General features: G+C 38.3%; 1 protein-coding gene across 1 annotated transcript in view; it reads left to right on the top strand.

Moving 5' to 3' along the window:
- AR (androgen receptor) overlaps positions 1 to 22,778 on the top strand; it is a 225,282-nt gene that overhangs the window by 175,864 nt on the left and 26,640 nt on the right. The window contains exon 3 of the mRNA XM_037512314.2: positions 8,490 to 8,606. Within this exon, the coding sequence (XP_037368211.2) occupies positions 8,490 to 8,606 (117 nt within the window). The remainder of the gene's footprint in view (positions 1 to 8,489; positions 8,607 to 22,778) is intronic.

Below are 22,778 nucleotides of genomic sequence, written 5' to 3'. Positions count from 1 at the left end.
GTGTCAGCAGTCACTCAGCCTTGATCAGCTCTTCTCAGGTTCCAGGTGATTCCAGGAGAATACACACCACTTAAGTAACTCTTGTTTACTAAGAACTCACATTTATCATGTCATGCCTCATATATATTACCTTGAATTCCCATGGCTCCACAAAAATAGATGATATGCCCTCCATTTTACAAAGGAGGGAACATTCAGATATGTTCTGTTATTTGCTCAAGGTTATCCTTTAAGCTACAATTAGTAAGTTATGATGCTGTGATTCACAGTCCCTCAGACTCTTAAATCCATGTTCCCGCTATCACATCATACTTCTTTGTTTTTTAGTAAAAAGCTAAGAACACATAATAAAAGCTTCACAGACTTGTCTGGTGGTCTCTTAATCTCTAGGCTGTATATTAATTTGTTCAGAAATTATTGAATTTGCTTCATCATGCCCCCATCATTTTATATATGAAGAAACTGAGGCTCAAAGGAAAACAATGACTTGCCTAATACCCTCATGATAAACCATTAGAATCAAACCATTACTCCTTGCTGCATTCCAGAATATTTTATACACTTTTGAATTATTACTGTTTTGTGTGTATTTATTTTATCTCATACTAGACAGCTAACTCCTAGAAGGAAGAAGCTATGAGTTTTCTTTATCCACTACAGAATTCTAGAAGAAGTTTTAAGTTTCTTATTCCAACATCAGGCAGATCAGAATAATTACACACACACACACACACACACACACAGAGACATACACATGACACTTATAACACTGAGATTGATTCTGAAACTCTCAGTAGATTTACTGTATATATATATAAAAAATATATATGATACATCATATATATTATTATATAGTATATTAATTATATTATATATTATATATTATATATATTTATATATATACAGTATAAAGGAAACATCCTTCCAAGTTAAAATAAATATATTGATTGCACAGCATTCCCTTGCATGAATATGGAATAATTTATTTAATCATCCCTGTAATTTTCAACATTTATAATTTTCCAATGCACCATGTTTAAACAATGCTACATTGAATTTTTTTTATGCTTATGTAATGATTCTGACTTTTCAAAAAGTGGAACTACTAGTTAATGTTTGTTTATATTCAACTTTTAGATACAAAACTGCTCCCTAAAATGTTTTCTTTCTTTCCACTGATTGATCTATACTAGAGTTAATGGTAAACTGTTGTAATTATTATGACATAATACTTTAAATGCTGATAGGGAAAGTCTTAAGATACAAAAGTAAGTTAACGATATCACACTTTTAGGCCTCCCCTGGTGTCCCAGCGGTTGAGCACTGAGCTGCGAAGCTGCCCGCAGCCTCCGCAGCACCAGTTCGATCCCTGGGCACTGGCAAGGGTCCCACATGGCACACAGACCTCTCCTGCCATGCCTGCTGCTCCCCTCAGCAGTGTATTTTGTAGTCTTCCTGTTCTGTTCCCCACTCTGGCTCTGGTGAATTCTCTCACCCTCCCGTGTTTCTGACTATAGCCATTGTTTGTATAAATAAATAAATAAATATATATATATTATATATATATATCTATATATAATAAATAAATCTTTTAAAAAAGAAACTTAAAAACAAACAATTACACTTTTTATTTTTCAGATAAACTGAGTTTTTGGTATTTTTTCAATTTTTTTTTTCATAACTTTAATTTTGGGGTTACAATTTTGTTCCTCTATATGTACACACGTTTCCCTCACTCTCCACAAAATCACTCATGCCAATGTCCCTCTGCTTCCATCCTCCATCTTCTCCTTCTGGTAATCATGAAATTCTTTGGCTGTTTCCAAGATTTATTCCATATATATTTGTACTTTGTTTGTTTGTTTGTTTTTTTAATTTGTATTCCACAGATGATTGAAACCATCTGAAATCATTCATTTTCTGACTTATTTATCTTAACATAATCAACATGAGGTCACCCATTTTGTCCAAAAAAAAATCACTATTTCATTTTTTAGTAACTGAGTAGTATCCATTGAGATGAATACCACGATTATTTATCCATTTGTCTATTGAAGGGCACTAAAGAGACTTTTTGGTCAAGATGTTTTCTGGGTTGCTTTAAACTAAAAGATTTCAGGGCCTCCCAGGTGGCACAGCGGTTGACCACTGGGTTGCGAAGCTGCCTGCAGCCTCTGCTGCGCCAGTTCGATCACCGGCTGCTCCCCGGCCACTGGAGGAGGGTCCTGCATGGCACACAGACCTCTCCTGCTGCCTGCTGCTCCCTCAGCAGTGTACTTCGGTCCTTCTGCCTGGTCTGCTCCCCGCTCTGGCTCTGGTGAATTCTCTCACTCTCCCGTGCTTCTGACTGTACTCAGTGCTTGTATAAATAAATAAATCTTAAAAAAATTTAAAAAAATGAAAAAATAAACTAAAAGATTTAATTGGAAGAAAACTGACATCCTTGTAATCCTCCACCTTCCCATTGAGAAACACTGTCTTTTTTCCATTTAATTCAGGTCTTCTCTTTCATATCCCAATAAAGTTTGAATTTTGTTCATATAGGTCCCCTCTGTTTAAAAAGAGTGAGGATTTCTACATTTTTCAGTCTTCTCTATAGTTTCATAATGTAATTCCACAGAGGGTGTGTTATATCCCTCACTTGTGTCTGTGTCACATAGGATTTCTCAGAATGAACAAATTGTAAGATGTCCAATCAGATATTAGCCTCAACTCATTACTATTGATATATGATAGCACCAAAGAGACTGACATCGAAAAATATAAATGGGGAGTCTCTGGAGAAATAGATGATGGATATCTCACACTTACTTCCAATTAGAGCTTAGGGCCATACTTAAGGTTTATGCAGGAATGATAAAGCCATGAAAAAAATGAGGATGACTAATAGTCAAGGATTTCAGTGCCAATTAACATGCAGAGCACTGCATGCCAATCCATCATGTGACTGTTCACAGCAGTCAAAATTGGGGGGCTGTTCTAATAAGTGTGGTAACAAACATTTAAATATGTGATCTGTTTGCAGTTCTAAAGTTGCCAGAATTTTCAAAATGACATATTTTCTGAGATTTTTATTAGAGGTTGTTGAAATAATTTTGTCATTGGTTGTCAATAGTGTTTGTGAACTAGGTGTAATGTTTGTAGACTCTGAGAAGGGGAAGGAGTTTTTGTTCTCTGTGTTAATTATTCTGTTACTTTGGCTACAGCATGGGAACAAAGGGCCTTCTAGGACAAGCTTGAGAATATCCAGAACCCACTTACATACTTCCTTCAATTATATACTGAGAAGGCGTCCACAGGGCCATACACTTACTAGATTAATGAACAAAGATACCTACCACACTCTAAATGCTGTGTCTTGAAATTACAGTCATCCATACCAGGTCTGCTTTGGATATAGTCAGATTTTGTGTTGGATCTACCACCAACTTCGTTTTTACTTTGGGCATATCATTTCAATACTTTTGTCCATTTTCATCACTGATGAGTGACACATCAGGTTGAGGCATTTTATTAGGGACCTTTAAATTAAAGGTGCTTTATAGCCCAAAGATTATGTATCTAATAAAAACCAGTGACTCAGCACTACAAGGAGTCAGATACCGAGTTTCCAGGAAGGAAGGACCATATGACAGAGTTCAGAAATGTAGTGGACTGAAATTCAAGAAAAGGTAGGGAGCTACAGAGGGACTCAAGCCTTATGTGGAGAAATGGGTGTTGTAATCAGATAATGTTTAAAACTCTTTCCAGTATGTGAGATTCATAGGATCAGGGACTGTATTTTGAAACAAACCAATGGTGTGATACTCATCAGGTTAATTTTGTTAACCTAATTTTCTTTTTTTTTTAAGATTTATTTATTTATACAAGAGCTGGGGTACAGACCAAAGGAATGGGAGGGTGAGAGAGTTCACCAGTGTCAGAGCAGGGAGCAGAACAGGCAGACGGAACAGTGAGCGCGACGGGAGAGGTCTGCCACGCCATGTGGGAATCTCTCTTGCCAGCTGGGAATTGAACCCACTCTTCAGAGACTGCAGACAGCTTCACAGCATTTCGCTGAACCCGTTGCGCCACCCAGGAAGCCCAACCTAATTGTCTTAAGTGATATAATGGTGTATATAAGATAGCTATTTAGCTTTATAAGCTAATCAAATGAGAAGGACTTTTTTATTTAAATATTTTATTTTATATAATTCTTACATCTTTTTTCATCTTTGCACCATGTATGAGAGGGACTTTTGTGTTACTTTATTTTTATTATGTTTTAAATCATTATTACTTTGTTATTATATATTATTTCCATGTTTTTATACACAAATGAATATAATAAATATTATATTTTCTTTTAATTTGTTGTTGTTGTTAAGAATGCTAATAACTTCAACCATATTGGAGAAGTCTTACATCTTTCTTACAAATCAGCGATTGTACATTAGTTCTATCATTTGGGAAAGTAGAAAATTTAGGTGAGAGAAGTGGATTTGAGATAAACTTAAGAGGTTTGTTCCATCTCCTCTCTCTCTTCCTAATCCAAATTGTACAGATAAGAATTATAGTATTCGGCCTCCCCGGTGGCACAGTGGTTGAGCTCTGGGTTGCAAAGCTGCCCGCCACCTCTGCAGCGCTGGTTTGATCCCTGGCCACCTGTTGAGGGTCCCACATGGTACGCAGACCTCTTCTGCCATCCACTGCTCCCCTCAGCAGTGTACTTCGTCACTCTGCCTGTTCTATTCTCCGCTCTGGCTCTGGTGAATTCTCTCACCCTCCCACGCCTCTGACTGTACCCAGTTCTTGTATAAATAAAATAAACAAATCTTTAAAAAAAGAAAAAAAAAGAATTACAGGCTTCTTTTCAGGAGATTCCTTCTGTATGTCTTTGGAAACCTGAAATGCTTTTTATTACTACTATGTTGCATTTATAACTATTTTACTTCAGGGCCTCCCTGGAGGTGCAGCGTTGAGTGCTGGGCTGCAAAGCTACCCATAGCCTCTGTAGTGCGGGTTCGATATCTGGTCACTGGCGAGGGTCCCACATGGCGTGCAGACCTCTCTTGCTGCGCCCACTGCTCCCCCCAGCAGTGTACTTTGTCGGTCTGCCTATTCTGCCCCCCGCTCTAGCTCTGGTGGATTCCCTCACCCTCCCGTACTTCTGACTGTACCCAGTGCTTGTATAAATAAATAAATAAATCTTAAAAAAAAAAACTATTTTACTTCAAAGAAACACATTTCATATGCATGCATTTGTATATTGTAGTATGTTGTATGATCTGTGTAGTCACACATATACACATATCTACAAAGATAATTCAGTAACCCAGTGTGTGTATATACTCCCACACCTGTGCATTCACAAATACATGAATACTCATATTGTATAAGCTATTGCTTATGCATATGTTGTGTATTACTAGCAATGGCTACCTTTTTAGCATTGTAGAAAGGGTCTGGATTTTTTGAAGGCCTTTAGAAAACAAAGAGACCAAGTAGCTCCAAATATGAGTCAATGTTAGAGTAAGTTACTATCTTAAAATGATAGAGTACCAGAGGGACAAGAAACCTTAATTTTGGTTGTTTGATACTTATCAATAATATTTATTCCTTTTATATGTAAGACTTTGCAAATACATTGTTGCATAAAATCCAGATATTCTTCAAGTCTCCTATAGCTGAAAAAGATTTTAATGATTTCCTAGGGCATACAGTGAATTAGTGCTAGAACTGAACAAGGATTAAAATCTTGTGACTTGGGACTCCCCTGGTGGTGCAGCGGTTGAGCATTGGGTTGCAAAGCTGCCAAAGCCTCTGCAGCGCTGGTTCCATCTCCAGCCACAGGGGAGGGTCCCACATGGCACGCAGCCCTCTCCTGCTGCACCTGCTGCTCCCCTCAGCAGTGTATTTTGTCGGTCTGTCTGTTCTGCTCCTTGTTCTGGCTCTTGTGAATTATCTCACCCTCCCATGCTTCTAACTGTACCCAGTGCTTGAATGAATAAATAAATAAATAAATAAATCTTTAAAGAATTAAAATAAAATCTTGTCACTTCTCACCCAGTACCTCTTTGTTATCTGGGACTTGAATATTTTTGTTCAGCAGAGATTGTCCTCTGTATCCCCAACACCTATTACAGTAATTAGTGCAAAACTGATGCTCAGTACATGCTAAATTAACATGCAGTTACATTAGTTTTACAAAAGGCTTTGCACTTATTCTTGGGTAAATTAAAAAGTATATATTTGCTTTATTCAGCTTGTTTTAGGCCAGAAGACATTCTGAGACAAGATATGAACTATAGGTAGGACAATGATCTATGTTGCAAATTGAAAATACAATGTCACACTTTTTCGTCTGTAACTTTTCTCAGTCATAGAGTGACCTTCTTTTAGATGGGAATGTACAATTCCTCTGGGATCCCTATTCCATTGGCCATGCAACCATTCCTCAGAAAACTGGTGTCCAGGAGCAAATATTTTCTTTTGGAAGATGAGATTCCTCAGAGAAATCAAGTACTACTAAGCATGAGCTAATTTCACTAAGCAAGACAAACTGGATTTGAGTATTCCAGAAGCACCAATACTGTAGGGTTATCCCAGTTAGAACACCTGTTATACTGGGAATAAACCCACTGGAAGGTCTGCCTTTTAGGAGATGATGCCCAAAGGCTGAATCGCACCATCACACTATTTTTTTTTTCTGTGCAATATTATAGGCTTCAATTTGCAACATAAAAAAAGCTGATAGTAAATTTTGTGTTCTGTTTATACAAATAAAATCATGTGGTATGGTAGAAAGAATACTGGCCTATAAGCCTTAGTTTCCTTTGCAAATCTGTAAATGAAAATGATGATAATAACTAGTTCGAAGCATTGCTGAGGATGTTCATTTAAGTAGCATATGTAAAACCCCAAAATTGTGTGTGGTTCATTGTACGTGCCTACTAATGGAAATTTCTTCCCTTCAGGTTCCTCCCTGACCATTTCTGGAGTACTTTGGCAAGGGGAAGAATGGGATGGACAAAGGGAGGGAAAAGCTTTGTTTATCTGGTTACTACTAAATCTCTTACATAAAATAACCTACTGTAGTAGATATGTTAAATGTATGTGGTTGTTTTCCTGTTAGCAGTTGCCCTACAATTTTTATTTATTTTCCCTACCACAAACATTTCTCCTCTGCCAAAAAGGACTCCCTAAAGCCCTAGTCCTGTCTGTAAACTAAAGCCCAACTATAAACATGACAAGAGGCACCAGGGACTGGAAGAAAGAAAGGAGATATAGAAGAGGAGATATATAAGCTGAGACGGGGGCAGGTCTGTGAACATGAGAAGTTCATTCTGCATGTTTCAGAGCAGCAGGATATGTATCTCTGTCTATTTCTACTGATGACTATGTGTTCTTTTGGATCGCTCTGTGCCATTTGTAAATTCAGTCATTCAATGTTGATTGAAGGCCTACTATATGCCAGGCCAGTGTTAGGAACAAGGAACAAGAGAACAAAGTATTGAGTAAAATATGTTTTTGAGTGGATCCTGGTGTCTTTAAGCAGTGACCCTGAAGATCTCTGACTGTGAATGCATGTACTTGTGTGTGTGTCTATGTGTGTGTTTCTGTGTATATGTGACAAATACAGTTTTGCATACCACTAATCTGCTTTCTTCTGCTGACTTCAGAGGACTTCTTTTCACCTATTGTGATTTATTTCACAAAGAATGGTGAAACTATCTTTTATTTTTTCATAACCTGCAGGATTGTAGGTATGATCACTAGAAATAAAAAAAAAAAAAAGAAATTCCACAGAGTTCTAGTTTTACCCAAGTTGTATCCGTATTGGTAATATGAAGCATAAACATCTTATTAGTGCCTGTATGATCTTATGAATGATTGCAGGAGTCAGGAGGAGGAAACATTGCTAGAGCACAAGTCTGCTGCACTTTGCTAAAGGAGTGACAATTTCCAACACTAAGCATTTTTTCATGGGAATTCGTCAGTAAAGTTAGAGCATCTTATTTAAAAAATAGACAACATGGAGGGATGTCTAAATAGTCCCTCCACCTCACTGAAAACCTTCCCCAATCAAGAGTTTTCAGAAGACGCTGGGCAGCAGCATCCTCCGTCCAGAGCCCAGCATTGCAAATCCTATCAAACCATCTATTTTTCACATTCCCTGAACAAAGCTTCCTTGACTTCTCTCTTCCTTATCTTGTCTTCCAACTCCCCGGGGGGGGGGGGAAACAGTGAGTAGTTCTAATAAATGAGGTATAAGTAGAACATGACTTGTTCATCCCTATGAAAAACATCTCTGAGGAAGTATGTGTATTTCAGTCTGCTTGTATTTTATATATACATGAATTAAACCAATCTACTGTTTCGGGTCATTTTCGACTTATTTCTCTCATCTATCATGATGTAACTTCATGCCCTTTATGCCTATAAATACTCAAGGAAAGAGACTGAAAACACATTAACCGAGCTGTCTACTCTTGTATTTATTCTCTCAGGAAAACAGAAGTACTTGTGTGCCAGCAGAAATGACTGTACTATTGACAAATTCCGAAGGAAGAATTGTCCATCTTGTCGCCTACGGAAATGCTATGAAGCAGGGATGACTCTGGGAGGTATGATGCTTTCCCTCCTTTTTGTACAACTCCTTGTCCCTCCCTAATTGTCTTTTTTAATCAGAGTTCCCTCTTTAGAGTTCATGAAGGCCAGCCATCCGGTAGGCTGACCATTTTATGCCTAATATGGTGCTCAGCCAGCTGTACCTTTCTTTATCATTAACCATGCTATATCCTGATCTGGGGCTCAGTATAGGAGCACAAGGTATGAAGCAGATATCAAGACCTATCAGAGAGTGAATGAATGTCAACTCCTTGGTTCTGCAAGGGACAATTATTCTGACCTTATATTGTTAAGTGGTGTCTAGGATGCGAGAACCCAGGGGTCAATAACAATCACAGGTGCAAGATGACCCAGGCACAGTCTGGCCCTGAATAACTAGGAATATCCCTCATTTAAATGTTGCACATGTTGTAAAGCTGGCCACCTGGAATGAGAAGCTGCTTCTCTTTGGAGCCTATGATTATGCTGCCAGGTGTGATTTCCTATCACACATCTCCCAGGGATGAGCAGCCGTTTAATTATTTCCTTTTCTTTGCAAATCTATTGATCATTTCCAAAAACATTTTTTTTTCTGTAGCACAATTACTTGACATATGGAAGATACAGCTTTTCAAGGGTGATTGTCCCAATCATAAGTTTCTCTGTTCCCTACTCTGTATCAACCATGAGCTCTTTCATCATTATATAAAAACTTGACTGACACATACATTCCCACTCCAATTTCTTCCTTTCTTCATGTTTACAACTGTTCAGTGCCAGGGTCCTTCCTGTTGCCTGCCAATTCCAAAAAGATTCACCTTCATGAGAAAGAAAGCTCATTAATCTACTTTGATTTGAAAATGGAACTTGAAAAAAGATGCAAGCCTATTTCTGAATGTTTGAAACTGTAACCTCATATCTGATTGCTCATTATCATCCTGGAAAACTCAAGAATCTAGAATCCTGTTCTGTCTCCTCCCCATACCCAGGCTAATTTAGAACACTTATCCATCTCTGGCTTTCTGTGAGGTGTTCAATATAGTGTCATCTAAGTGCATATTTACAGAAACTAAGTTGTTTTATAACCATGTGTGGGTTTTATATGGATAACTGTACTCTCCCCTTCTAAAGAATAGTAAAGTCTTTAAACAGATCCAGTACCACAAATGAATTGAACTAGGCTTACTTTAAGACAGTTTCAACAGATAACTCTCAAGTAGTATCTAGTACTACCAGAAATCACAGAAAGATGCTCTGTGAGTGGTTTTCCATGTTGCCACATCAAATGAGACTCAACTTGTTCTTGTTTGTTTGACTTACCCTAAGGGAATTATACAATTGTTGTCTATAGTAAGGAGAAGAAAAGAAGCAGCAATGGGGTGGGGGAGTACAGGAAGAAAAAGAAAAAAATAAGAAAGATGAAAAATGATTGACAAAGAAGGTATTTTCTCCATATGAATGTTGTGACCCCATGGTTGGGTTCTGATTCACTCAGCTTTCACTTAATTACCCATCTCTGAATTATGTATAAGAAGTGGAGGCCCCTAGGTAAAGAACCCTTAGATTTCCCATATGCTGATATGAATTGTTCATTGCAGGCAAAGTTTAATTGTAACATAAGTGCCCATAACCTTTGAGTCCAAACCTTAAAATTAGATTCATGTCTCAACCAATATTTTCCATTATAAAGCACTCTGTGACATGATCACAGTGAGTTTCCTTTGAAAACAGGTCTACTTATAACAGGTAATTTCTCTATTCCATATCATAGTCAGGCACAAATTTATACATCAAATTCTTAAGGATAGTGATATAGTAAGTTTTCAAATGAATTATTGGATAGTGCTCAAATCTGAACAGGTTTCATCAATACAACAGAAAGTAGCTTAGAAATGCTATGGCTGGCATTCATTTCAGTTTCATCTCCATAATATTTACTGAGTATCTACTGTGTACATGGGACCATGGTAGGAAATACAGTTTCAGGATGTCAAATTTCAAGAAATGTCCACAATGTATAAGGATTCCTGAAGAAAGGCCTAGCTCCATTATTTACTACCTTCTGCCAAACCTCAATTTATGCAGTTGTAATTTAGAGAAACTACTCTCAGAGAACTATATTGGTGATCAAATGACATGATACATATGCACATGTGTAGTAAGTGACAAATGGCAGGACTTGTGACAGTAGTGTCAGTAATAACTTACCTAGTAAGACTGTTCATACTGCTTCCCAACTGGCTTTTATCCTGAATTATGGCATGCTGTATAATAGCTCTAAAAGGCAGAGCATCAACAGAAGTCAGTCTTGGTTACCTCATACCAAAAGTACTACCAAGATCCTATTTGGAAACCAAGTCTAGCAATCAAAGGAAACATATATTATGTTCAAGCATCATGTCAGTAAAAACCTAAGTGTTTAGGGCCTCCCCTGGTGGCGCAGAGGGTGAGCACTGGGCTGCAAGGCTGCCCGCAGCCTCTGCAGCGCTGGTTCGATTCCTGGCTGCCGGTGAGGTTCCCACATGGCGCGCAGACCTCTCCTGCTGCCCGCTGCTCCCCTCAGCAGTGCACCTTGGCCCTTCTGCCTGCTCTGCTCCCTGCTCTGGCTGTGGTGAATTCTCTTACCCTCCCCTGCTTCTGACTGTACCCAGTGCTTGTATAAATAAATAAATAAATCTTTAAAAAAAAAACTAAGTATTTATATTCTTAGACTCCATTGTTTGAAAAAAAAACCTTTAAATTTTGCTCAACATATGTTCAGATGCTGCGAACTGTTCCCAAATTTATTAATTTGCATATTCAGTGCATACTATACCTCTACTCAGCCAATGAATAAAAGAAGGAATCAATGCAGAGTCCCCCTACTGAACACTCAAACAACAGATTTCATAAGATTTGGGTTTTGGCTTAAACATTTGATCACCTTGAAGGAATATTAATTTAAATTTCCTTTATTTGTCCCATTGCTGATTGATTAATTGTATATTCCAAAATGGCAACTAGGAATGTGTTCTTGGGCATGTCCCTTCTCCCATCAGTGTTCCCATTATAAATCTGTGATAATGCGGGGCCTCCCTGGTGGTTCAGGAGGTTGTCTCAGCACTATGAAGCTATCTGCAGTCACTGCAGCACAAGTCTGATCCCTGAACACCGGCCAGGGAGCTAGCCACATGGCACAGCAGACCTCTCCTGTCTCCCCCTCTGCTACCCTCAGTAGTGTATTTCAGTAGATCTGCCTGTTCTGCCCCCCACTCTTTCTCTGCTGAATCCTTCCACACCCCCCTGCGCCTATGGTCTGTACCCCTGTTGTTGTATGTATAAATTAATTAATCTTAAAAAAAATAAAACTGTGATAGTGGGCTCCGGCAAAGACTGTTTTGTCATTAATATATTGTGATTCTATGACTAAAAGAGCAGAGAAAATGCTAAAGTTATTGACATTTTTTTTGGATTGCCATCCCCTACTCCCAGAAATATAGTCTAGACTTGAGTGATTTGAATCACATATTCAAATTTTTAAATAATTTTATCTATTTTTTATTTTTACTTTTTAATTAAAAACATTGTAACATTTTCTTTTTTTTTGTCTTTTTATTATAAATTTTATTTTTATATTCCCCATACAATTGTGACCCCTTTATTTTGACCCCAATCCCTCCCCTCCCCGCCCCTCACCCCTCATAGAGTGTCTCTGGTTCATAGTTGTTTGTTGATTTTGATTTTTACTTTCTTATAGTTATTCTTTTTCCTGGTCCCTTATTTAAGTTTTCTAGATTCCTGCTATGAGTGAGACCATCCGGTATTTTTCTTTTCTTTTTCTTTCTGGCTTATTTCGTTGAGCATGATCCCTCCAGCGCCATCCATGTTGCTGCAAATTGCATGTGTTTATCTTTTTTGAATGCTGAGTAATATTCCATGGTATATATGTACCACATCTTCTTGATCCAGTCATCTATTTTTGGGCATTTGGGTTGTTTCCAAAGCTTAGCTATTGCAAACAGTGCTGCTATAAACATAGGGGTGCAGGTGCTCTTTGGAATTGATGTTTCTGTGTCCTTTGGGTAAATACTTAGGAGTAGAATTGCTGGATCATATGGAAGCTCTATGTTGAGTAGGTCCAGAAATCTCCACACAGCTCTCCATAGTGGTTGGACCAGTTTGCACTCCCATCAACAGTGCAGGAGATTTCCTTTTTCTCCACATCCTCACCAACATTTGTTGTTGCTAGTTTTGTTTTTTTTTTAATATGTGCCATTCTCACTGGTGTAAGATGGTATCTCATTGTAGTTTGATTTGCATTTCCCTGATTACAAGTGATGTTGAACATTTTTTTCATATGCCTGTTGGCCATTTGCATTTCATCTTCAGAGAAGTTTCTTTTTAGCTCTTCTGCCCATTTTTTGACTGGTTTATTTTCTTTGTTGTTGTTGAGTCTCATCAGCTCTTTGTAGATTTTTGTGATCAGTCCTTTATCATTAGTGTTGTGTGCAAAAATGTTCTCCCAGTCGGTGGGTTTTTTCTTTGTTTTTGTTATTGTCTCTTTTGCTGTGCAGAAGCTCTTTAATTTGATGTAGTCCCAGCTGTTTATCTTTGCCTTCATTATCACTGCTTTGGGTGATGTGTCTGTAAAGATGTCTTCGAGGTGAACATCATGTAGTTATTCACCTATATTTCATTCTATGTATTTTATGGTTTCAGGTCTTATGTCTAGTTCTTTAATCCATTTTGAGTTGGTTTTTGTGTATGGTGTGAGGTAGTTGTCAAGCTTCATTCTTTTGCATTCAGCAACCCAGTTTTCCCAGCACCATTTATTGAACAAATTTTCTTTGCTCCAATGCATATTGGTATATAACACCACATATGATTTAGAGGCATATACAGTACTTCATATTAATTTTGAATATCTTAGGCCACACATAAGTAAGGTATATTATGTTCCTGAAAGTAGACTGAAAGCTCTTTGAGGGAGTGAAGGGCAAAATGACTGTCTTTGTATATTAGAGCAGCTGGCACTCTGCAGCATATGGCTACTTGGTGAGGCTTAAATATACTGAATCTAACTTTGTCTTTCGTATTCCCTCAACTGTTTAGTGATGGGTTATTCTAAACTCAGAGATACTTTCCCTTCCTGCTTCTAGGTCTATCTAGCTGCTTGTTGCTTCTTTTCCTAGAAGCCAATGTTTCTGAAAGGATCTTGGAAATGGGCATTCTTGAATTAGTTCCCTTAAAGACTACCTTCAGGCTTTTAGCTGCTGATACAGGATAAGCATAGGCCTTTCCTTGTACATGGTACATTTCTGGATGCTCTTGAAAAACCACATATTGCTAATTTTTTCCAGACAATTTAATAGAAATCCCTCACCTACTTTGCATTTAAGGAAATACTTATAATTGCCCAGAGGGAAACATTCCTTCTAAATTTGCTGTATCTTTTTTTCAAAGTCCATAATTACAATAAATGCACAGTCATCACTCACTTTTCTCTGTACTTCCCCAAAATGTAGTTCAGTTTCCAAGCTAGAATGAGAAAAAAAGGAATTGTCCTTCCTTCTTCCCATCTTCTCCACTCATTCTTCTGTCTCACTTCCCTCTTTTCCCTCCCAAAATGTTGTAATTTTTTTTGCAGCTTGAAACTCTTGAGTTCTCAACTTTAAATAAATATCATCGACACCTGGATACTCCCTCTTCCCTGGAATATGGAAGATGTCAGGTTTTGCAAGATTTTAAGGTAGAATTCAAACCCCAGAAGGTGAGAAGGAACATGGGGCCCCAGGATAAGGGCACATAATTTTCTTCACAGGTTACTGTAACATATTTGACAAGTATATTTACAATTGTGAGACTGAACTTCACATTTTAGACTTAACACTTATAACAACAGATCTGCAGGTTTTATCAACTCCTTCGATTCTTTGGTTGGGAGGATGATTCTGGAACTCTAGACATTGTCTGATGGATGCTGTGGACACTGAATTTCCTTGTGACTTCCAGTGTTGAAGACAGCATTAATGCTACTTTTTTTCATTATTCTACATGCACAATAGAAGCCCAGTATTGCTACTTCTGGAACATATGTCCTGGATGTAATAAAGTGATTCAAGAATATGCTAAAATACTATTCATGGCATATCCTCAGAAAACAAGTTTCATAGCATTTATTTATTCATCTTTCCATATATCCATCCTTTCTAGTTAGTCTTTTCACCTTTCATCCATTCACTCACCTATTTATCTGTTTTGCAAATATTTATTTATTGGCTTTTGGGGATAGCAGAGATGAATAAGGTATAATTTCTGCCATCAATAAGTAAAACAAGGGTAGATCTGATCCCACAATTTCCACCTGTTTCTAAGCAGGTGTCTCTTTTTTGTCCTTCTCCTTTTCCTAATAATCTTTCCTTTTAAAATGTTTAAAAAAAAAGTTGAAGGCAGTGGTAATGAATAAATGTAGAGACATAAAAAATGCTTTGGGGGGACTTGGGGAATAGCGAGAATTTGAATATGGCCGTATCTGGGGGAATAGAGAAGGCAAGCTGAAATCACATTGAAAATGAACTTATTTATTATGCAAAACAAGGTTTGAACCTCAGGTAGTTGACGATCTATGACATGGAATAAGCATACTGAGATACTGTATTTATTTGCATAATTTTAAGGAGAATTAGTAATAATAGCTTGAATCTTGTATCAGGGAGGATTTAAATTTTAGAAAGAGATAATAAGGCAAGTTGAAGAGGGGGAAACTTCTAGCATCAGATTTTTCTAAAAACCTAGGATTGCTGACTCAGTTCCTGGGTTTAATGGTATCTGTTTGGGTTGATTCCTGGAAATACTGATCATATACATGAATCCTTCCTTTATATAAGCCTGTTTCCTTGGGCTGGGTCACTGTTCCTTGGTGTTGGTTCTGAGAAAACTAGTTCTATAACATGGTCCAGGCCAAAGCAGAGTTCTTGCCAAGTTATGTGTCATTTAATAGCTATAGGTGCATATTCTTGACCCCACAAGCATGCAAGACAAATTAATTCTGAGAAATATAATTATTACAGCATCATGCAGAGTGATTATTAAATATTTTGAATATCTAGACATCTCTAAAATTTAACAGTTCTTTTGTGCACCAACTGATCAGTATTCCAACATCTACTGATAAAGTCATAATGGTGCTATCACATAACCATTATCATTGTTAAAGCAGGAAACCTGACAATGACAGATTTGGAGAATTCAGCTCCCTCTTCCCAACCAAAGATTGAATGACTTCTACCTCCTGTTCAGCAGACAGCAGAGTATCATAAAGAATAAATAATGTAGAGCTCAGTTATTGAGACATTCTCCCCTCTCCTTTGACTCTGTAGATTAGGACTGTAATAATCTTCATGTTGGAGATGTAAGTGATAAATCTCATTTCTGAGAAGTGTTACTCCCCACACACTATTTTCATATACCCGAGTGCTCCTACAGCTCTCACAACTGTGACATGCACAGAGGAGCAGAATTGCCCTTTAAGTTTGACATCAATATGACCATGTGGCTCAACTCTTATAATTTCCCTTTTTTGATACAAATTTTCTATTTCTACACCTTGTGGTGTAGTTGAAATAGCATAATGGACTCAAGTTCATAAAGACCTTGTTTCTAGCCCTGGCTCTGCCACATAGTTTTTGATGATCTGGCCAAATCATTAGGTCTTTGTAAGACCACCTACCTTATGAGTATAATAAAATCTTCCATACAAAATTGTCATTGGGCCTCCGCTGGTGGCGCAGCGGTTGAGCTCTGGGCTGCGAAGCTGCCCGCAGCATCTACAGCACTGGTTCCATCCCTGGCCACCAGCGAGGGTCCCACATGGTGCGACAGACCTCTCCTGCTGCACCCACTGCTCCCCTCAGCAGTGTATTTCTTCATCAGTCTGCTTGTTCTGTTCCCCGCTCTGGCTCTGGTGAATTCTCTCATGCTGCTGCGCTTCTGACTATACCCAGTGCTTGTATAAATAAATAAATAAATCTTTAAAAAAAGAAGCTGTTAAAAAAAAATTGTCATTGATAAATAGTAGGTATATAAAAATATCACTGTCCCAACTTTTGTGTTTGTTTTTTGTTTGTTTGTTTTTTTTTTTTTTTTTTTTTTTTTCGCTTGTGAGTTGGTCTTACTGCTTTCAGGTACCACTGGGGCATGTTCTTTATTTTTGCTATTGCAGTGTGACTTTAGGTACTGGTACCTTGGTTCTCTAGTGTCTGAGTCACCTTTGAATCAACCCTGGAAATCTGTTCTCTCCGTTACATAGATTGCCATCCTCCAGTTGGTTAAAAACCTATACTTCTCTCTTAGTTCTCAAGTGAACTTGTATAAGGAGATAACAGAAAAATGTATCTCTTAATTCCTCCAGACCACATTATCTAGAAGAGCACATATATGATTTATCCTGTCTCTCTGAATGTTAGAGATAAGTCATTTTTTTTCTTATCATCAAAATTGATAATACCTTATATCTGGTACTTGAATGAGTATCTCACTTGTGAAATTTCCACCTAAAGTCCTTGAGTTTTTAAAGTCTAAAAGCAGCAGAGTTTGTATACTTTTGCCATGAGTGCTCCATAATCCCTCAGTTACTCTTGAGAGAGTACAATGATTACATAGACAATATTTTTCTAATGGAATAGACAGAAAGATAAGAGTACACACAGCACAATAGGTTATATATACAAAAGCAAGTGTTTTTCAAATATGATAATTCAAGAAAAATATAATTTCAACTGATGACTACTTCTTTGAAAACATTTACTTCAGATTTAAGAAGAGTAAAGTCTGCTTTTATAAATTTTATTTTTTTAAAGATTTATTTATTCATTTATACAAGAACTGTGGTACAGGCCAGATGCGCAGGAGAGTGAGAGGATTCACCAGAGATAGAGAGGGAACAGAACAGGCAGACTGACGAAATATACTGCTGAGGGGAGCAGCGGGCGAGACAGGAGTGGTCTGCTGTGACATGTGGGACCCTCGCAGGCCGGCCGGGATCAAACTGGCACTGCGGAGGCTGTGGGCAGCTTCACAGTGTGGCGCTCAACCACCTGCGCCACCAGGTGAGGCCCTTTTATAAATTTTAGGAAATATTCCTTAAGATCATGAAAATGACTAAGAAATTTTCATACTGTACTGAACTCATACATAGACAACTGACCTGAGCAAGATTCTTCCTTCTATGTTTTGGTATATCCCCTGGTATCCTGTTTATAAGAAGTAGAACTGTAGGGAGGGTTATAGACAGCCACCCAGAAACCAGTAGAGCTTTCAGTTGTCTACTAGTGTTAATAATTCCACGACGAACAGATATCTAAAACGTAAACTAGAAATGTCATCTCACCCTGGATCATCTCTTTTGGAATCAGGTTTCATTCTCCTCAGTCAGGTTAATCCTTTGCTAGACATTTTAGAGCTCTTAAACTAGGCATGAAAATGCTTTTTTTTTCCCCCTCATCGGACCAATGGTTCTGTGGCTTAAATGAAAAAATATCATTGAGGGATATTTCAGCCTTCTAGCAATCAGTGATTAAAAAAATGTAAGCACCAGTCCTGAAAAAATTACCTGCAGAAAACTTGGACTGGCATTTGAATCTCAGAAAAAAATCAGGATCTTGATTAAGACAAAAGGTCACTGGCCTCGGCTTGCACAGTGTGTTATATCATGCTGGCGACAGTGAAACTGTAAAAGACTGAGGACTTTCCCCAGGATGGAAAAAATTAGGTATGGAAGCTTTGATTAGTGAGCTATTAGGCACACAGACATTAATTTTGAATCACTCTCATCTCCAGGCTGAATAATAATGCTTGTAATATTATGGGATTGTTTGCCTGCTATAAGGCATTCAGAAAGGAGAATAGGGAGCTTTTGTTGGGCTCTGAGTGGCTGTAATGAGACTATTAAATTCCACTTCCCTTCTCACCTCCATATCCTCCCTTCCCTGCTCAATTCTTGCCCATTGTGTGCAGAAAAGCACACACAAACGTATATCTAAACTCTTTAGTGTATTTGTCAATAAAGCAGAAGGAAAAATTGGGAACAAAAACATCTCCAAATAAAGAATGTTCAATTTCCCTATCTTACCTCTGCTTAGAGGTAGGTAGGGAAAAAGAAAAGGAAACCCCTACTCCAAAATGGCAGCCACCCCCACTTCCCAATTTTGTATGCTACTACGTATGTCATAGGACTGACTCAGGTATCTAATTATGGGGCTTACTAAGTGCAAGCCCTTCATTTAAGTTGCGTCATACAACAGTGTATTTCATGTTCAAAAAATTCTGGGTTGCCAATTGCAAGCATCTCAAAACTATGAAACAATAAATAAGGGCTGGCCTTCATCATTCAGAATGAGGGCTCTGGGCCTCCCTGGTGACACAAGGGGTTAAGATGCAACCCATGAAGCTGTCTATAGTCTCTGCAGCATGAGTTCAATCCCCAGCCAGAAAGGGAGCCACCCACATGGCACAGCAGACCTCTCCTGTCTTTCCTGCTGCTCCCCTCAGCAGCGTACTTTGGTCAATCTTCCTGTTCTGTTCCCCACTCTGTCTCTCGTGAATACTCTCACCCCCCACACCTCTGGTCTGTACCCCAGCTCTTGTATGCATAGAATAAATAAATCTTTAAAAAATGAGGATTCTGGAGGGTTCTCTAGTGGATATCCCAGAAACACCTGAAGTCTGAAACTTAGGGGTTGAAGCCCTTACTCCTCAGCACAGACTCTGACTTTGGGCTGGGAGTCCACTCTCATGATTGATCACTATCCACATTGGTACAAGTGGTGTTTCCCTACCTCACGAGAATGTCGTGAGGACCAACTCTAAAAGTAGTAGCAGTTACCATTTCTGTAGTAATGTGTATCTTGGTTATTGTTTCCTGTAATATGGCTTAGGATTAGCAGAGTGTTTTCTGATTATTCTTGATTATATGTGATAATAGCCAGGAACTGACTTAGGGTGATATAATGAAACTTTGATTTGTTTGCTTGCATTCCATGATGTGTTGAATGAAAGAAGCTTTGCTGATGGGACTAACTTAAGGTGCTTTGAGTTAGAAACCACTCTGTCTGTATGAGGTTCCTGTGGCTGTTTTCATTCAGTTATTAAGCAACTCATGAGTTCCCCCTTACTCCATCCTGCTGGACCACTGCCAAAGACCTATGCTAACCACAGACCTCATCACTCAGTTGAAGGTGATATCTGATCCACAAAAGTCCATTTAAACAAAGACCAGACTTCTGTTACTCCTGGAGGAGCAGCCCCAAGAAGCCAACCAGCTCCTCTCTTCAAACATACTAGGAGATTGGTGCCAGACAGATTTTTTTTTTCTCTCTTCCCAAAGTCAAGGTGTCTCTATTTTCAGGAGTGCACATACTTTTGAACATTTCATAAAAATAGAGGAAGGAAAAATCTAAGAAAAAATCTCTACTCTTGTTTCTTATTGAAGTTAAGATAATGGAGGAAAGTGGATCAGACTTTCTAGCCTTAGTGCCCCCATGTTCTCCCACTTCTCTGTTACATCATAAGCTTACTTTTCCATCAGGTGTAAGACCTCCCAAACCAGCCTCAAACTTTGCATTGATATAAAAGAAGTATTTAGTGTTTTTAATATTTTGCTGTGCTTTGTCTCTGCTCCAGAGACTCTATATTGAAATCAGTTTCTTTCTAGGGGATGTAGAATTTCTGATGCCAGGGTAAGACAGATGTGAGAGTCAGAAGCACTATTCCTATCTCGCCAGGGCCCTTCATTTTCCATTTTCTTCCTTCTTCAGTCCACACACACACACACACACACACACACACACACACACACACACAAACTTTCTGGAGAAAAGGCCAAAGAAGAATTTCGGTAGTGAGGGGAGTTACGCCTTCCTTGGGGCAGAATTTTAATCTCCAGACCAACAAGAGTTTCTCTAATGTGGATTTAAAGGCTAATGTGGTTTATTTTTTAAACTGTTTTCTATTTGTTTGGATGTTGCATTTTTCTGCCAGTGAGTTTTCCTTTAATAAAGCCATTAATACACCAGTGGTATTTTCTTATTTACAACAGACTGACAGAATTAATGCTGTTAACATTGGGCCTTTTTCCTTTTTTTCTTTTTTCCTTTCTTTTTTTTTTTTTTTTTTTTCCCTCTCGTTTGCTTTCCAGGTCAGGCTGACCTGTTCAGCTTGGACTGTTCACATTTGTTTTTAATGTTAGTTTAAATGTAATTGTAAAAGCATGTATGCTCTAAATTCATGTAGTTACTTTTTCCAGTGGAAAAGCCTGGTATGAGAAAGCAGTTCCAGGCTCTGCAATTTCACATGATCAGGTTTTGGTAATGACTTTGTGCCCCTCACCCAGGATGGCATCTGAACGGTGAACCCCTTTCTTTTGGCTCAATAGTCAGAGAGAGAAAACTTGGAAATAGTTTCTGCCAGATCTTGTACTTTGGCAAAGATGTGCATTATTGCATATCATTCTATTATTAATTATGTTTACTCATCCATGAACTAAAAACCATTAGACTAAATAGTCCAACATAAACCTTGAAAGATAAAATTTAACATTCTTTTTTCTGGCTATTCCTCTGACTCAGAGTTGGGGCTGGGAGTATGGCAGTGTGGAAGAAAGGACCAAGGAGCCTTTTTGCCTGAGAGAATTTGGCCTATACTAATTATTGCACATTTACACTTGAGTGTACTCCCCACTACTCTCTATTCCATGCCTGACAGAGACTGGCTTTGTTCCGTCTCTTGTCTCTGCCCTAATTCTTCTCCACTCATCCCCAACAGATCCTTCTCACTAATCTTCTCATTAGTTTGCTACTCAGATTAATGAGATGGAAAGCATAGCACCTTAGAAGTCAGGATACCTGGTTCTAGTGACTGTTCTTCTACCATCTAACTGTGTGACCTTGGGTTTGACTTAGCTCTGGCCTTAGTCTACTCATCTTTAAAACAGGGATTGGTTTGGGTGGGAGAGGAAAGTATAAACAAGATCTGGGACCTTCTAACATTTTCTTCGCAGTGGACCCTTTCCTTCAAACAAAATCCGATGTGCAGTCCCAAATGAAGATACAGAGCAAAACACTGCTGCTTTTTTGAAAGAAGTTGGGTTGATTGGAGCCACATACTCAGACCCACTTTACCTCCTCTCACGGGTGTTTAATGAAACTTGTAGAACGCTTAGGTATCTACAACTGTACTATATTGATGTCTGGGTATCCCTCCACTTCTGACCCTATCCCCTAGTTGATTTCAATCTGTGTGGAAAGTATATTTCATCAGTTAGTTTTTCAGGAAATTGAAATGTTTGAGATAAAGGGAATAAAATGGAACATTATAGGAACTGGCAATTAGCCAGACTAGGAGGCATCATTTGTTAACCTACAAAATTTACTCTGTACTGAGCACGTTGCATGCATACTTTTAGAGAAAATTGAACTCTGTAAGGTAGATCTTTCAGATTATTTATTTGTTTATTTACTTATTAACACTTTCGACATTCTTTCTCAGGTAAAGTCCCCGTAGAATTTTCACTACCAGTTCACCCATGCACCACCACCATAGTCCCTTGTGCTCTTCCTACCCTCCCCTTGGTCCCTTTCCTTCCCCTTCCCCTACAGAATGTCTCTGATTTGTACTTGTCTGTTTATAGTTGTTTGGTTTTGTTGTGTTTTTTTTTCTTATTTTTAATCATTACTATTTCCCCCACTTGGTCCCTCATTTGGTTCCCCTATATTCCTCCTATAAGTGAAACCATCCGGTATTTTTCTTTTTCCTTCTGACTTATTTCACTGAGCATAATATCCCTTCTCGCTCCATCCATGTTTCTACGAATAGCATTATTTTATATTTTGATTGCTGCATAGTATTCCATTGTATATATAATCTTCTTGATCTCTCATCTGTTATTAGGCATCATGTTGTTTCTATGTTTTGCCTATTATAAGTAATGCTGCAATAAACATAACGGTGCAAGTATCCTTTTAAATTTATGTTTTTGTGTCCTTTGGGTAGAACCCAAGGGGTGGAATTGCCAGGTCATATGATAGCTCCATTTTTATTAGTTTGAGGAACCTTCACACAGCTTTCCATAGTGGGTGGACCAGTTTGCACACCCACCAGCAGTGCAGGAGAGTTCCTTTTTCTCTACACCCTTGCCAACATTTGTTGTTGCTAGT

Source organism: Talpa occidentalis, unplaced genomic scaffold (genome assembly GCF_014898055.3).
Source record: "Talpa occidentalis isolate TD23 unplaced genomic scaffold, MPIMG_talOcc4v2.1 talOcc4.15, whole genome shotgun sequence".
Taxonomy (NCBI): domain Eukaryota; kingdom Metazoa; phylum Chordata; class Mammalia; order Eulipotyphla; family Talpidae; genus Talpa; species Talpa occidentalis.
The sequence above is the reverse complement of the archived record's forward strand: the minus strand, read 5'-3'. Positions and strand labels throughout refer to the sequence as shown.